This window comes from Taudactylus pleione, unplaced genomic scaffold (genome assembly GCF_031769625.1).
Source record: "Taudactylus pleione unplaced genomic scaffold, aTauple2 ptg000092l, whole genome shotgun sequence".
Lineage (NCBI taxonomy): Eukaryota > Metazoa > Chordata > Amphibia > Anura > Myobatrachidae > Taudactylus > Taudactylus pleione.
Window position 1 is genome coordinate 16,834,522 of NW_028284494.1, and position 18,579 is coordinate 16,853,100.

Here is an 18,579-nt window from a genome sequence, read left to right on the forward strand (position 1 = left end):
GAGATAGTTAAAAGCAGCCACAGCTGCATTTAAAAAATGAAAATAAAAAAAAGTGAAATACATGTATAATAAACTGTGAAGGGTTAAAATGTGTTATAATAGAATGTGTTATAATGCGGTGCCTTGGAACAGATCAACCAAAGCAATCCAGGGGGACCCACACCCCAAAAATGAACCAGCACACAGTTGGAGAGCAGCGGTAGCATGGAACTTTGTTCAGCGGGGGAGGGGGTTGCGTTCGGCGGGGCCCCCCCACACAGCACTTCGGTCTCCGTTGAGACTGCCGGGGACTGGCGTACACTGTTAGAGGGTATTGGTGCGGTCCCGAATGGTGGCCTCCGTTTTGTCGGGTTTTGTTTGCCAGTGGCTCCCCTCACGCAGATGCAGGAGGAGCGCCATTGCCTCAGGCTGCCCAGATCAGCTGGGCTGGACCGGAGTTTTCCCTCGCACGGGGAAGTACTTGGTGTCCCGAGGGAATGAAGATTGGAGGGGGCGGAGCTTCCAGCGGGGCTCTCCCCCTCCGGCAGCGGTACAGTCAGCGGGGACAGCAGGGGATGCCTGGATGAGTCATGCATCTGCCAGGACTGTTGCCTTCGCCTGCTCTGCACAAATCCTCTCCCTTGCAGCAGCAGTGTTGATCCCTTGTAAGGCTAAGTACCTTTGTTTTTGTATTTAGCTGCCTGTGTAACCCTGTTTTCATTTACGAACATCTGGGTACCTGTTTTAATTACCACTTGTTGATTGGGTTTAGGTGCAACTGCTGTCAGATCTTACAGAAGCGAACTGACAACATGCTTTGCTTCTTGACCTTTTGGCTAAGACCAAGTGTAGTATGAGTTTAATATCTGATACGCCCCCTCTCTGAATCACCACCGATTTATATACCGCCTCTATGTCCACACAGATGGTAACTAATGGCGTTTGGAAGTAATTGATGAAGTCTGAGGATACGTCTACTGAAAAGCATCTATCCCCTACCCTGTCAACACGAATGGTGTGATGGTTGGCGTTGTTACCGCACTGCGGCGTGGGTTTGATTCCCGCTACAGCCCTAATATTGTGGAGTTTGTATGCAGGGTTTTTGCTGTATTTTGGCCGCTGTTTACTCCCATGCGTGGGGGTAATGAGCAGTTGCCCTCGAGAGCCTTGCGTGTATAGGACCTGGTGACTTGTAGGCATCTGGGGTGCTGCGTCCATCAGGGTAGGACCTGCGTGGGCTGGGGCTTTCAGCAGGTCTGTGTACGCCCTAGTGCAGCTGGTGGCGCTTCACAGGGAGAACAAGTTCAGGCTTGGCATGGCAAGTTCATCTCTGGCATGGGCTTTGTTCCCTCTAAAGTTCCCAGCCAAGGTATGTTCATCTCTGGTTCTGTGTTTTGCAGCGGGCAGCATCACAACTTGCATCATTCCTCTGTTTTGGCATGTTTTTTTGGGGTGGCGTGGCAAGAATTCTCTGCTGTGCGAGGCGCAGGTGGAGGGCCACATTAGCAGTTTCACAAAGGAAAGACATTGCGCAGACTTGCTCTGTCCCGAAGGAATAGGACCTGCTGTCTTTTCCACCTCATTGCGCACCACTCTGTTGGCGGTTTTAGTCATGGATTCCCAAGATGCTGTTCTGGGTCTGTCCAAGCATTGGCGACTGAAAGTCATTACTTTCCCTTCGGCGAATCTCCACAGTCTCCTCAGGGAGGCTTAGGAAACGCTGGTTTCGGAGAGCTCTGTTCCTTACACAGTTGCTTCTAGCGGATTGAGTACCCAAGAGAGAGAACCTCCCACGGTAGTCGCTGCGGTAGCCGTTTAGACCGCCATACATATACCCCTTCCTGGCTGGGGCTCAGTATCCAGTGGGGATCCGCTAGCTAAACCTTGGAGAGTGGTCACTAGTCTGGTTTGATAGGCTTTGGAGTTTATGAGCCTTGGCGAGACCTGCAGGGGTGGCGTGAGCTATGGTCACTACTATTGCCGACTTTGTCATGGGGCTTCAAAGTGATTCGCCCTGGGATTCCCTTCTACATTGGCAGGACATGCACGGCAAGCTCTGTGTGGGAGACCAGGCAAGACAGCGCACAGACAGCTTCCGAGTTGTCAGCTACGACCGCTTTTGCTTAAAGGGCCCTTTTGCTCTACTCTTCCCATACGCGTACTTTGCCGGTTTGTTCCTTACACTATCAACGGTTTGGTAAGGGCTTTCTCTGTCGGTGGGGGTCTGCACTGGCAAATTTTCGGTCCTCTTTCAGGGTGATGCGTCCTTGAACGGTCAGTCTGACACAAGCCACTCCCTTCCCAAGCAGGGGTTAACGTCTAGTAACACTGTTATGGAGGCAGAATTTCTAGTAACACTGTCCAGTGCGAACAGCAGGTATCACAATTTGGCCCTCTTCGGAGGTTCTGCTTGTGTAGGATACCTCTGCTTCAGAGTTACGGACTTTCTCTGGTCGCTTGTTTCAAGTACTTTCAGATCAGGGATGTAACCCGACTTTGCGATGCCTCCCTTGCTTCCGTGTCTGTGTCTTCAGTTCTGGGGGTGGCCTTCGACACCTTTTCTCCAGTGGTGTCATCTTGCAGCAGACAGTGCTGGTACCCTACCAATCTTGGTCTCAACGGTTCTGTTGGTGCCTCATCCATGGACCTTGTTGAACACTCGGTTATTGGGCAAGTTGGTCTCCACCTGGAGACCATTCTGTACACCAGGTTCTACTTATGGAAATCCCAGTGTGTAATTCTCCAATCTTGACAGGGTTGCATGGTATCCCTTTTGTCTTCGTTTCCATTCTGTACAGCAGCACACGTCACTTTCCATTGGTGGAGGGTTTCCGTTCTCCTCCTCCAGGTTCATTCCTTGGACCCTCCGAATGGGTCTCCTGGGCTGAGGTGCCGTGAAGTTGATTTTCGGCTCTGGAGCCTTGGGTCACTGTCCACAACTGCTCGACTGTTCGATGGGCTCGAGCTCCAAACCATCGTTCTAAAGGGCGCTGTCTGTCCTCGCTGGCCAGTTGCAGTCGGTCGGACAAAGACCCGTTCATGGCATAGGTACGTCTTACGGCAGGCAAAAGTACTGTCCAGGAGTGAGGGGCCTCTCGGCAAGTTTGCAAGGTTCTATAAGTTTTGGATGGGATCCGGGTATCTTCTGGCTTCCACAAGTGGCTACCTTGACTGTTCCGTGGAATATTTATCCAGAACATCTGTTTCCGCTGTCCACACTGTTCCTTCACATCTCCAGGGGGCATTAAGGCTTCCCAAGTGAGTGTAATCCTGGTGGCTCCAGGATGGCTGCGCTGGTCATGGTACACAGATGTTCGCCCGAGGTCGGTCTGCCCAGGGTGGCGTCTTTCAGTTTGTCCAGACCTGCTGCAACTAGGCTTTTTTTCTTCTGGGGGATTTCCTTGGTTGGATTTCGCGCCTGCCTTTCTGTGCCTGAGAGTGATAAAGCTGTAGGTTTTTCTCTCTCGTGGTTTGTACTAGGCTGCAAGCCTGGACTCCGTTTCCATCTCGCGTTTACCTCCGGGTTTGGAAACTCTACCTCTTGTGGTGTAACCGTTACAAGTTTTCGCCTCTCACATTTCTTGGCCTTCCTTCTGAAAGGTTGGGAAGCCGGCTGCAGATTTTGTCTCGTGACGTTACAGGTTTTGGCCCTGTCATTTTCTTTCCAGCTGCGTTTGACTCTTCTTCCAAGGGTGCAGACTGTTTTTGCACGGTGTGCAGCATATTTGACACCGTTTCATCCGCAGGTAGAGCCGTGGATTCTTAATCTAGTCTCCTGGGCTCTCACACAGGCAACATTGGAGTCATTGCCTTCAATGGATCTCCAGTCAGTTGCTTGGAAGCTGTTTTTCCTTATGGCTATTGCCTTCTCTCTGCATAGTTGCGTATTTGCTAGTCTTCCATGTAGATTAAGCGGTTCTCAGTACAAGTTTTACGACTCCTGCCGACATTGGTTTCAGATGTTGTCCTTCCGGGTTCTTCCTCCTTTTGGCGAATTCCCGGCACTGGGATGATCTGGCTGTGCCCTGCAGATTTCCTTGGATGCGTCGTCTTTGGTACGCCGCACGGTTCTCTGCGGGTTCTTTGATGTGTTGTAACATGGTTGGTCGGCTACTCAGCAGACCCATGCGCATTGGACCAGCTCGGTCAAGTCTATTCTGGTGTGGGTTGACCGCCACCAGACCGGGTGTCAGCACCTTCCTCTCGGGCGGCGGTGATCTTTCGGGCAGCGCGATGTGGGATTTCAGAAGCACAAGTCCTCTGTGCGGCAATCTGGTCCTCTGTCCGCACGGTTGCTCTTATTTACGTTTCAGGTTTTTTTTGCTTCAGGCGGCACCCACATTGGGCGTACAGTTCTCCGTTCAGGCAGGCTGAGCGTTCCCTCCCCTGGGGGCGGCTTTGGTACGTCCCATGATCCAGTGTTCCCCAGGCTTGCTGCAAGAGAAATTTTTGGTCAACTTACTTGAATCCTTTTCTCTTAAGCAGGCTGGGGAGCACTGCGTTCCCTCCCTCACGCTCAGTCGTGCGAGGTGTTTGGTTCTTGACCGGTCTTTTCCCTACTGGTTTGTTTGGTTGTTCTAACAGTTTCTCGGGGGTTCCTGCTACTCCTCTTCGGAGTCTTCTAAAGAAGTACTGGACTTGTGGGATTGCAGGGGGGAGGATCTTAGAAATTAAAGCTACATTTTATTAACTGCCAGCTCTAGCCCCAACCTACAATCCCGTAGTCCAGTGTTCCCCAGCCTGCTTTAGCGAAAAGGATTCTACGGTAACTTGACCAAATATCCCATTTTTCCCTCCTCTAGTTTATTAATTCAGAATCTGTCTAGGTCCCTGTGGCAGTCTCTTGCTGCCTTCTTTCATGTATCAGGACTCGGGAACTTAGACTGTAGACAGGGCTGTCCCATTGAAGCGTCTTTTTGCAGTGCAGAGAGCAGTAGGGGCGTATTGTTCTCATGAACAGTTACCAAAAAGTTGCAGCTTAAACAGTAAAAACTGAGACTTGTGCAAAGTGTCATCCAAACAAATGATATGTTATACGCTTGTAAAGATTGTTTAAACTTTTGTAATGAATTGCCCCTTTTGGTTATTGAATGTGAATATTAACACGTTTGTGGATCTATTCTCATATAGTGCAGGAAGCTAAAAGCACCCACTCATATATTGAGCAATGTGGTGTTTGTGCTTATGGGTATAGATATCACTGTCATACCTCCCAGAATACCTGTTTTGGCTACATTGGGCTGATTCGCTGACCCACAGTGGAGTTGGGCCTCGTGGTAATGTGGGCGGGTTTAGGCAGAACTGGGCATTTGTATGGAAGTGGGCGAGGCTTGAGCCAAACCGGTTGTCTCTACTTTGCCTTTGACACATTGGGGTCTTGCATACCACTTTTCTTTTGCTTTATTTTAATTACATTTTTATAAACTATAATTGCATTACTCCATTCATCATCATAGTCGTCATAATTGTTCAAATGCGTTTTGTGAGAAGAGGCGCCCATTGTGCTCACTTCATCACATTACTTTTTCGTATGGGCTTAGGATGTAGATCTTTCCCGATTTTCTGACAACCTCATTTTGAAAATGGAATTTGAACATTTTTACACAAAAACACACTTTATACGCTATGTTGACATCAGCTTGTGTAAAAGTCCTCTCTAGCTCACACCGTTACTGGTGGTTCTTGTTGCACTGTAAGGTTGGCTATGTACAGTATATCCAGGACTTGGACATCGCTGTATGATCGTAAATGTAAAGTTAAAGACTGTAACAAATACTGCATGGTAATCAATGTTAAAATAAATGTTCTGTCTTTATTTGCTTAGAATGAGCCCACATTTTACACGTCAGAAGGCGTTCCTTTCACTGCGGCGGACCCAGGTAACACCTTCCCTCCTCTCCTAAGCTTCTGTTCTCGCTGCTAATGCTGGGGTTGGAGTCAGCTGCTCATTGTTGTTCTGTCTTCAGATTATCAGGAAAAGTACCAGGAGATGCTGGATAGAGAAGACTTTTTCTGCGATGAAAACGGGACCGATTTGCCTGGTTCCGGAGACGCGTATGTGTTTTTCTTGCATTATGATCTTTTTTTTCGAGTTACTGTAGCATTTCAGTGCTAAAAAGAAATGAAGCGATCCCCACACACACCCCAACCCATAGTCATTATGATGACTGTAACCGTTGCCAGGTGCCATAAGGCAGACAGATGTGTGTATACATGATGTTGCAGGCTGCCAGGTGCAGTCACTGTCTCCCAATAGATCACTATTTAGTGAGGACACAGTTTTTTGGGATTTTTTTGGATATATTTCTATTTACTACGTGATGAGACTGAGAAATAAAAACATGTTTTGGCAGTACAGTTTTTCTAACTAATGTATCAGAGTTGAAGAAATACAGATATTCATATTATTACACACCAGAATCTGTGCTTTATTAGGTACTGTTACTTTGTTGACCCTGAGACGTACCCACAGTTCATGGTGGGGAAATACACTAGTAATACACATTTATAGCCACAGGCACACCTGTACACCGTAACATACGTATGCATAATGTATACACATTTATAGCCACAGGCACACCTGTACACAGTAACATACATGTAAGTCTGGGCATACGTATGCATAATGTATACACATTTATAGCCACAGGCACACCTGTACACGTTACCGTACATGTAAGTCTGGGCATACGTATGCATAATGTATACACATTTATAGCCACAGGCACACCTGTACACGTTACCGTACATGTAAGTCTGGGCATACGTATGCATAATGTATACACATTTATAGCCACAGGCACACCTGTACACGTTACCGTACATGTAAGTCTGGGCATACGTATGCATAATGTATACACATTTATAGCCACAGGCACACCTGTACACCGTAACATATGTATGCATAATGTATACACATTTATAGCCACAGGCACACCTGTACACAGTAACATACATGTAAGTCTGGGCATACGTATGCATAATGTATACACATTTATAGCCACAGGCACACCTGTACACGTTACCGTACATGTAAGTCTGGGCATACGTATGCATAATGTATACACATTTATAGCCACAGGCACACCTGTACACAGTAACATACATGTAAGTCTGGGCATACGTATGCATAATGTATACACATTTATAGCCACAGGCACACCTGTACACAGTAACATACATGTAAGTCTGGGCATACGTATGCATAATGTATACACATTTATAGCCACAGGCACACCTGTACACATTACCGTACATGTAAGTCTGGGCATACGTATGTATAATGTATACATATTATAGCCACAGGCACACCTGTACACATTACCTTACATGTAAGTCTGGGCATACGTATACACATTTTATAGCCACAGGCACACCTGTACACATTACCGTACATGTAAGTCTGGGCATACGTATGCATAATGTATACACATTTTATAGCCACAGGCACACCTGTGCACATTACCGTACATGTAAGTCTGGGCATACGTATGCATAATATATACACATTTTATAGCCACAGGCACACCTGTACACCGTAACATACATGCAAGTCTGGACATACGCATGCATAATATATACATATTTATAGCCACAGGCACACCTGTACACAGTAACATACATGTAAGTCTGGGCATACGTATGCATAATGTATACACATTTTATAGCCACAGGCACACCTGTACACATTACCGTACATGTAAGTCTGGGCATACGTATGCATAATGTATACACATTTTATAGCCACAGGCACACCTGTACACCGTGACATACGTATGCATAATGTATACATATTTATAGCCACAGGCACACCTGTACACGTTACCGTACATGCAAGTCTGGGCATACGTATGCATAATGTATACACATTTTATAGCCACAGGCACACCTGTACACCGTAACATACATGCAAGTCTGGACATACGCATGCATAATATATACATATTTATAGCCACAGGCACACCTGTACACAGTAACATACATGTAAGTCTGGGCATACGTATGTATAATGTATACACATTTTATAGCCACAGGCACACCTGTACACCGTGACATACGTATGTATAATGTATACACATTTAACCTAATTTGTACTGGTCTTTGTTACCCCCCCACTATTATTTCTTTCCCTGTTTGTCTATCCGGCGACCACAGCCACCATAATAAAATAATGAAATAAAATGAAAGTTCACAAGTCTTTAGCCTAAAAATACCACATATAACCCATGTTACATGGGGATGGGTATGATACCCCAACACCGGAAGCCCGATAAGTGAAGATCCCGACAAGGGCGGTAAGTACCCTAACCCTCCCCCCCTTTAACCCTAACTTCCCTCAGTGGTGCCTAAGCTCCCCTGCCCGCACCCTAAACTTTACTCTCCCGGGGGGGTGCCTAACCCTAATCTCCCCCCGGGGGTGCCTAAACCTAAAATCCCCGGGGAAACTCTTAATACTTACCTGGGGCCTAATGTTAGGGATGCCGACACCCGTATCCTGATATCCTTCCGGATAGCGGTGTCAACATTTTGTCGAGTGGTGGGATTCTGGCGTCTGTATATCGGCGGCCGACATCGCGTCCGCTGGCATATTAACTACATCCCGTTACATGTACTATGTATGTTCACTGTGTTACAACTGAAGAGTTAAGATGCGTACACACTGGGCGATTAAAGTTGACGACTGAACGATAGCGATATCGTTATCATTCAGTCGTTCACTTTATCGTTCATTTTTTCACCTGAACGATAACGACGAACATAGGTAGGGAGTACATTCCTTTTACCTTATTACATGGGTTTTTCCTAATCAGTACATCAAACTCAATATGTATACAGTAGTTAGTAATTAGTTGCATGAGGCTTATACATATATTAACATCACTTGTGTACTGTGAAATATTTTGTACATGCATGCAGGTTTATGTTGAACGTGCTGTGTTGCCTACACATGCAGTAAGTAAATCTGCCCAGTAGATGGCAGCACAGTCAACAACTATGTTCCCTTAATACTTTTTTTGTTTGTTTGTTTTTTCGTTTCCACCATTAGGTTCCTCGATGATTTGGATGACGACGCGATGGACCCAGAGATGGAAGAGGCCTACGAAAAATTCTGCTTAGAGTCGGAACGCAAGAGAAAACAGTGAAAACATGGACATAGTGAACCCTTCCCGTGGCACGTCCAATATGTTCAGCAAACAGGGCAGACGTATCATTCTCACACCAAATTTGTTAAGTTCAAGCTTATCTGAAAACTAGAAATTTATGCAATCTTTGTTTAACTGAATGCCAAAAAAAAAGTGTACGCTGATGCCCTGTAACTTAAGACGACCGTTTGTGTATATATTATAGTTTAATTTCTGTACAGTTAAAAGAACAGTGTTTTTGGCTGCAATAAAATGAAACTAATTCAAAAGTATATTGTCATAACTGATAAGATGGGAAGTTGAGACGCAAGGGATGTGACAGTGAATTGATCAGGCCCGGCAAAGGATTGGGTGGGTGAAGGAGGTCACGGGGAGCCTGCACCCACCCCTCTCTTGGCCCATCTCCCTTTCTCAGAAATTTTGGATATATTCATATGTCCTTGACATGGAAACCCTCCTTTGCAAATACACACGGCTTATTTTACCACTGGTATCCTGTTTGCCCAGCATGTCTGTCTGATTTTCTCAAGGAAAAAAAAAGACTTGTTTGTGTGTTCACTTTCATCAGGTTCGTATGTGGGGGGGGGGGGGGGTGGCGAGACGTTACCATCTCGAAGAGGTTTCTGTTTGTGATGCAAATGATTTCCATTCTTCTCTGTGAAACAAGTCAGCGGTAACCTAAAGTGGTATGGGCTATTGTCTGAAGGTGCCGGGTGTATATTGATATTGTATTATGTAGCTCAAGTAGTAAAGTGTTTAGATTCTGTGGGTTTAGGTTTTGAATGAATACCAATCTTGCCTCAAAAACAAACAAAAAAAACAGATTAGTGCAAATTAAAAGAAATGTGAAAAAAAAAAAGCTTTGGAATCTATTAATGATGAGGGGATGCTGACGGACGCTGTGTTCCTTTTATTAATGAATGAAGCTGTGACCATTTGACATGATATATACTAGCTTTGTCTCCAGTCTGATGCTGTCATTGATCAGTTTCTTGCCCTCGTTATAGATTTGTGTTAGTCATACAGTATGATTGCCAGTGTGTTGTCTATCTCAGAATGTATTACGCAGGATTACGCAACCTGTCTCTCTTCACCTGTTGTGGACCCTGATCTCCAGCAATGCCCCGTTATGCTGCCTGGCAGGGTAGGCTGGGACTTGTAGTTACAGAATATGTGGAGAGCAGTAGATTGCCAATGTTTTATTTACTGTACGTTGTTCCTGACAGGAATGGTGTCCTTGAATAATGAAGCCAGACTTCCCCCAGTACCCATTTTATAGTCCTGCTGTAATTTTACCTGACCCCCTTTCATGGTCTTGAATATTGAGCCATATTTCAGTATTTCTTAAAGGCCCTCAAATATAAACCCTGATGATCAGACGATCTTGATTTTGTTAATTTTTACTGTACCTCTTGTTCATGGAGGCGCCAGTTTGCAGATTGGGAGGGATCCATTATTAAAGAGCATTTCACATGATTTCATTTTACTTTGCAGAAACGGTGACCGTTTTGACGTTTAGTGCATATTTACTAAGCGCCAGGTTTTCAAAATCACCAATTTTTAGTGATTTTGCCCACTGGATCTAAACCAGCTATAATAATAAAAGTAACACAAACCTGGGTTAGCATTTAATATTGTTGATGTTACACATGTCATGGAAACCACTGAAAATCTGTAGTTTTGGAAACCTGTTGCATAGCAAATACAACACTCAAAATATGTATAAATGAAGGAAATCGCTATGATTAATTGCAGCTTTTTTTTCCCTCTTCAAATGATAATCATGTTAAAATCTTCCAAAGCCTGAAGCTGTACCATGTAGCCTGTCTATTGTAATGCTAACTCCAGTCTCTATTGCTCTGCACCCAGAAATTGGCCATAAAGACTGACCTAGGTCTTCTTGGCTTGTGGATGTTCTGATGTGACCAGTATAAAGTAAAAAGGAGAAATGTGACATTTTTGTTTTATATTTTGTGTATTAATAAAATGCAAATGTTGCTGAAACACAATGTAGGCAGCTGTTTTATAAACTGAATCAATGTTCCTGATATTATCAGTCTACAAGCTACCCGTGTATGCTGACGATGATGGACCTTCTTTGGAACACTGTTGTAGCCTAAATATGGTTTCTCAGCAACTGGTGTGCCTAAGTGTAGTGAAGCTTAGCAATTAGTTTAGAGATGTGCACATATTTGGTTATGATTATTGTGATGCCACGCAACCCTTGTCATATCATATTATAGTCCTGCTGCTATGTATTTTCATTTAAAAAAAAAAAAGCTTAAATAGCCTGAACAGGGAATGTGCACATAATAACCCATGTTTACACCAGGGGGTTTTAAACTCCGATACTTTATTACATCCAACAGGTCATGTTTTCTGAATGTCTTTAATCATTCACTGGTGAGTTGATCTTTTTGCTTTGTCAGTACCTATCCCACCTGTTTCCACGAATAGAAAACATGACCTCTTTGGTGGTATTTGAGGATTAGTGTTGAAATCCACTGAAGGCCCTTTGTATTATTGAAGCTAACTTCCTGAGAATGAAGCTTATTAAATCCACAATTTAGTAGTACAATACGAATTGATAGGCTGAAATATGCCTTCAGCCCACAATACAACTTCCTCCACTTTGTGTCGGGGAAAAAAAAGACCCACTTTGAAAGAACCATTACACCTAAACGCAAATTTGCTTAGTATAAGTTGCAATCACAGATATATATGTAAAAGTTTGGGCCCCTCATCAAACTTCTGTCATTCACATTGTATTTATATTTGCTATGCAGCGAAGTGCAAGCCATCGGTTTATGTTATCGGTCATTTTTGGTTGTGTCCATTCATGGAATTGCACATAGGGAATTCGCTGTATCTGATTCTGAAATATCTTAAGTCATGGTAATGTGATAACTTTTACATATATATGTGATATGATACCGCACTAAACCCAATTTATAGTTTTGTGGGGTTTTTTGTAAGCTTGTGTTTTAGCTTTCGTGGTTCTTTTAAGGAGTAACATTTTTTTTTAATGGAGACCACAGTGTTACCAGAGCCTTTAGACCACGCTTCATTAGGCATAGGAGTCTTTTATTTTTTCTATATACAATCGTTCATAAGATAATTCCTCCTATTTTCTTATTGGGCCCATGGAGACTGAAACGTCTGCTGTGTGTTGATTTTAGCCGCTCCCCATACTGTGTAACATATATTATCACTGCGAAAGGCAGGGGCTAGGGGTCCAGTCTGCCCATACTGACTCCATCTGCACTGATAATTCTGAGGTACAGCTGCCGCCATACTGCATTATGTATAAGCACTTAACATGATTTGTACATTCATTGTTGTGAGTTATTTATCTTTTCTGTTCTAACTTGTATAAATACAGTAAATAAAAGATTTTACATTATGTATTCTGTCTGTAATGTTGCATTCAGTTAGGAATCTGGGGCATTTTCTTTCTCTCGTGGGTTTTGATTCAGTTTTGGACGCATCACCTGCTTTAAAGCGGCTGCGCAAGCCTCTGAATAGCAAAACATGGCGTGTCTGACGTTGCAAGGAGGTGCATGCCGCGTCTTGTGCGGACAGTGACCAGAGTGAAATGGGCGTTTCTGGCGGCACATACCCGTGCACGGAGCGGGTATTTCTCATGGGAGTGTCGTGGGCGTGTATGCACATCTCCGCGCAATTCTGAGTATCATGCACATAGCATGGGGCTGGTGCGTGTGCTGATACGAATGATTACGAAGTGCGTCTGTGGACGCCAGAACTGGGCCCGGGATAGGATTACATTTACAGGCGCACAGATACGTGACTTAGCACGGCCGATTGTCACACTAGCACATGAAAGTGTGTACAGTGCCTCAGAAGCATACAACGCGCACTCAGGCCCCTAGGGGTATATTTACTAAAGTGCTGTATTTTTAGAAGTGGAGATGTTGCCATAACAACCAATCAGATTCCACTTAACATAGATCTAGCACCTTCTAGAACAGTGTTGGCTAACCTTGACACTCAGCTGTTATGGAACTACATAACCCAGCATGCACTGCTACAGTTTTGCTATTAGGGCATGCTAAAACTGTGGCAGGGCATGCTGGGATATATAGTTCCACAACAGCTGGAGTGTCGAGGTTAGCCAACACTGTTCTAGAAGATAATAGCTAAATTCTGATTTGGTTGCTATGGGCAACATTTCCACTTCTAAAAACCCTGCACTTTAGTAAACATACCCCACTAGAGTTCACTGGGTACTAAGAAAATACACTGTACAATAAACTGGTATAATCTATGTCTAATTCAGCATAATAAGCTCTCCTTCCTCCCAACTGCGATTGGTCTGTAAATAATTACAGTGATGTGAGTGGTGTAATGATAATTAGATGGGGCTGGAGGAATTCAAACAGTAAGTTGGATATACGATCTTCTTGTCATACAGAAATGCGCGCCATGCCGGAATCTTTCTCATGTCACTTATTCATGCTGTTCAGGGCCTATGATGTGTCCACTATCTAACATTCAAGGGGCATACATACTAGACGATACAAGTGAACGATAGTGTTATCGTCCATTGTGTATGCACAATATCGCTAAGGATGCTTGCTCCCGCGGATCGTTAATGATGTCTTCCATCGCCTGAACTTGCAAGACAATCTGACAATATCGTCGGATGCTGCAAGTTCGGGGATGTGGCAGGGTGACGTCACTGAGCGATATCATTGACAATATCGTTCAGTGTATATGCCCAATGTCGTTTGCCCGGGAGTTCAAGGGAAAACACTGACAATATCGCTCATGGAGCATATAGTCTAGTGTGTATCCGCCTTTAGTCTGTGGCTTAATGTCGTTTTCAATCTATCACACAGCTCTGTTCTCACTCATACAGTGCCTTGGGTGTCAGATCACTGCTTCCTACAAGACCAGCGTGCTGATATACTGGCCTGCTCTAGATATAATAACCCTGGGCAGTTGCCGTGGCGATTTGTCCTGCAGAGCGAGTGCTGGGCCAATTGCCATGTGCCAGCTGTCTGTCTGCCGACACCTTTAATATACAAATCATAGTTTGTGCAATATCTGATGCACATCTTTGTTCATTTATTGACACACCCCAATTCCCATTACAGTTGTAGAGACATGTGCATTGCCTCTTCTGTCTGTCGGTTTAGGGATACATATCCACCAGCATGTGTAAAAAACTTGTCTGGCTCTAATGCAGGTGATGTGACTGCAGACAGGAGGGTTTTACCTGACCAGGTCGCATCTTATGCATTAATGATGCCCCTCTGCTTTCCCCATCTATAATGGAGGAAATTTGTTCTGCACGAGTGCAGACTGGATCTCCTCTTCCTACTCCAGACCTCTGCGAGTGATTTTGAGATCTGTGACCACCAACATCTCTACTGAAATCGCACCTTGGAGTGCCATGCGAATGGCACTCCGGGGCATAAACAAATATGCCCATCTCTGCTTGTGCAGAAATCAGCTGCAGTAGGGGGCACAGATGATCAGTCGCCCCTGCCCCACATCCTTCTGTGCTCTGCAGCAAGGTGAGGGGGTGAGGTTTGTCTTTCAGCTCTGGGGGGTTATGCCCCACTAAAACTTATTTTTCTATATATACAGTCAGGTGCATAAATATTGGGACATTGACAGAATTTTCATATTTTGGCCTCTATTCACCACCACAATGGCTTTGAAACGAAACAGACACAATGTACTTTAACCGCAGACTTTCAGATTTAATTTGAGGGTAATTACATCCAAATCGGGTGAACAGTGTAGGAATTACAACGGTTTCTATATGTGCCTTCCACTTTTTAAGGGGCCAAAAGTAATGGGACTATCAACTCAAAAGCTATTTCATGGACAGGTGTGGGCTATTCCCTCGTTATTTCATTATCAATTAAGCAGGTAAAAGGTCTGGAGTTGATTCTAGGTGTGACATTTGCATTTGGAATCAGTTGCTGTCGACTCTCAATATGAGATCAAAAGAGCTGTCACTATCAGTGAAGCAAGCCATCATTAGGCTGAAAAATCAAAACAAACCAATCAGAGAGATGGCAAACACATTAGGTGTGGATTTGTTGTGATTTAATTCTGTAACAGGAAACCGCTCCAAAGTTAGAGAGTTCTCTGAAAAGTATAGGGAGTGAGGCGAGAGGTTTGGACAAAGTGAAATAATTTGTAATGGGAGTTCTTGACCGTAATACCAGAGATGTCAGGGAGTAAGGGTGAAAATGAGGAGCGAGAGGAGACAACCCTGTAGGGTACCATTGACTATATTCAATGGGGCAATGTTAAAAACTCCTTCAGAGTGGTTATGGTAGAGGACATTGATTGCCTGGAGGAATTTATTATCCTTTATTTATAATGCACCACAAGTTTTCCACAGCACCTTACATAGTACGTAAACAAATAAGTGAACAAGAAACCAGTGACTTACAGCACAGTACAATACAATACAGGGCAAGGTTTATATACATTACTGCATTAGCGATCATAAAACTCAAACAACTGGGCGTGAGTGTTAGGTGCCCTAGTGGGGAGCAGATGAAAGTATAAGTAAGGAGAAGCACAAGAGGGTAGAGGGCCCTGCCTCAAAAGCCAAATGTAACAAGGGTTTGAGTCATGAAAGGACAAGGGATCCAGTAAACTGCTTTATCCACATCCAGAGCAAGAGGGTATTTTATGCTTATTAATGTAATGGATGATATCTACTGTGCGTCTAGTGTTGTCTAGCATTTGTCTGGATGGGACAAAACCCACCTGGTCCGGGTTCATTAGGTCAGGAAGTATGGGACCCAGAAGATTGATCAGGATCTTCGCAAACAGTTTGTCTAGTTTAGGGTTTCTAGATCCGAGCCAGGACCCATGGCTGGGCTGATGGACTGTAGCTAAATAGTGGAGGTAGGGTCAGAGGTCTAGTCATGGGTGAGAACCATGTAGTAAATGCCTGGGGCCTTCAGAGAGGTCAGTGATACTTGCAAGGCTCCCAGTTTTCCTCGGGAACCAATTGAGTGGAACTCAGGGCCTGATTCAGAGCCGGACGCTATTTGCGCTCGCTCGTTCAGAAAAAGGGGCCGGATATTGAGCGCTCGCTCTTTGCGGTCTGTTGACGCCTCTATGTCTGAGCGAGCGAACGAAACATACGCTCGCTATTTTGTAAAGACTCCCCCTGGCCGCTCGCATCCTACGTCATCTCCGCTATTTATTAAATTAATCGAGTACATCGAAAGGCGTCTGAACTGCTCGTAGTGCTTGTGGTAGGATTTTCCTACCGCAATCATGCGAACAGTTCAGGCTAAGAGACAACCAAGTGACGTGGCCGATGACGCTGCTTTGTTAATTATGTACACCCTTAAAACGCCAGTTTTGACCATTTGGCACGCCTGTGTTCGGATCACCACTCCCCGTTTTCAAGCACCTTCCCCTGTTACCACCCACAAACGCCTCATCCTGTCACTCAAATTAGCAGGCACTCGCTATTTTGCGAGTGCTCGATTTCCGACCGCACTGACTGGTTGGCGCATGCGCATTACGACCCATACGCATGCGCAGTTGTGCGAACATCGCTCGGAGCGGACGATTACGAGCGGCACTGAATCAGGCCCTCAACCCCTTATCCTGAACATAGACATAAGGGGCTGCTGGAACCGGTGTTTTATAACTCAGGGGACAGCACAGCGAGCAATTCACGTAATCGGTATCCCGCCTGGAATTTGCTAAAAGATGCTGCAGACCGATTACCAGAGCTGGGTCACTGGAGCCTAAATCCTGGAAGAGGAACCTAGATCCAGCACCCAGATGCCAAGAACCGGAACGAATGTTTGTAGCAGAGATACCGCACGAACCCTAACACTCTAGGAGAGGACCCACAGGGCAACCACCACCATCGATAGAATGCAGAGTACAAGCAGTACAAATATAATGCAGGTCAGGAGTAAATTGAGATTAAAGTCCATTTGAACATGCAATGAGAAGGAGAGATATACACAGGGGACTAGCTAGTAGATGAGGTCAGTGTGGCAGAAAACTTGGCACTGGAAGCACTAGGAGAGTCTTGAGATACCCTGGAGACTTTATAATACAAGAAGGCTAGAATTGAAGAATTACTCGCAGACTAGGACTGTAGATGAGCCGGATAAGAATGGGAGTTTGCAGATGTGGAACCAGAGACTCGAACCAGACTGGAACCGGAGGTAACTGCAGAGGAGACGGAGTGGAATACTCAGGCATCAGCTTGCAGGAATCCAGCAGCAAAGGTTCAGGTAGTGGATGGGAGGTGCTTCTGTCAGATGCAGGCTTAAATAGGGCGCTCTTGTCAGAGATAATATGAGATATGGTAAGAACTTACCTTTGTTATCTCTATTTCTACGAAGTCCATAGGGTTCCACAGGATACCTTGCGGGTATAGGTGATGACGTCAGGCATCGGGCACCATAGAGTTAAAGTTTTCAGCCTCCCAGGATGCACTAGGGTCCCCCTCCTATACCCCGCCCCCGAGCCAAGGCATCTCAGTTACGTACCAAGCCATAGGCCGGAGGAGGAGAAGGAAGAGAGAGAAAAAAGATCTGGAATCACACAAGAATCACATTCTCACCAGAGGGAGACAGAAAAACCGGTGACCAGAGCAAAGCCCATCTGCAGCACAGGTGCGACAGGGCGGGAGTCCTGTGGAACCCTATGGACTTCGTAGAAATAGAGATAACAAAGGTAAGTTCTTACCATATCTCATATTTTCTACATCAGGGTCCATAGGGTATCCACAGGATACCTTGGGGATGTCCCAAAGCAGTATCCTTTAAGTGTGGGGATGCTCCTGTGCTGAAAGGAGAATCCGCCGCCCGAAGGAAGCATCCTGAGAGGCAAAGGTGTCAAACGCGTAATACCTCGCAAAGGTATGGACCGAGGACCAAGTGGCAGCCTTGCAGATCTGGACTGCAGAGGCACCACGTCGAGCAGCCCACGAAGGACCCACAGACCTAGTGGAATGAGTCCTCACAGAGGAAGGAACCGAAAGGCCTTCATGAAGATAAGCTTCTGAAATGGCCATACGAATCCAGCCTGCCAAAGTTTGCTTAGAAGCAGGACAACCCTTTTTACGGAAGCCATAGAGGACAAACAAGGCGTCCGACTTCCTAAACGAGGAAGTGAGATCAACAAATCCTTAAGGCCCGCACAACGTCCAAAGTGGCCTCACCCACCGAAAGATCCGGTGAGTTAAAAGCCGGCACAAAGATTTCCTCGTTGATGTGAAAACTGGAAACAACTTTAGGAAGGAAACCAGGACGAGTGTGTAGCACCGCCCTGTTCCTATGAAAAATCTGAAAAGGGGGTCTACAGGAGAGAGCCCCTAAGTCAAACACATCTGGCCGAAGCAATGGCCAGAAGGAAAATTGTCTTAGCTGTCAGCCAATTGAGGTCCACTGAGCCCAGGGGTTCAAACGGCGGTTCCTGGAGAGCCCTC

At 45.2% G+C, this 18,579-nt stretch overlaps 1 protein-coding gene across 2 annotated transcripts in view; it reads left to right on the forward strand.

Annotated features, from left to right (window-relative positions):
- Positions 1-12,529, forward strand: part of PAIP1 (poly(A) binding protein interacting protein 1) — a 60,790-nt gene extending 48,261 nt beyond the window's left edge. For both annotated transcript variants that reach the window (XM_088469435.1, XM_088469434.1), the window contains exons 9-11: positions 5,804-5,858; positions 5,946-6,033; positions 9,026-12,529. In XM_088469435.1, coding sequence (XP_088325561.1) covers positions 5,804-5,858; positions 5,946-6,033; positions 9,026-9,122 — 240 coding nt within the window. In that variant the 3' untranslated portion in view covers positions 9,123-12,529. The remainder of the gene's footprint in view (positions 1-5,803; positions 5,859-5,945; positions 6,034-9,025) is intronic.
- The last annotated feature ends 6,050 nt before the right edge of the window (positions 12,530-18,579 follow it).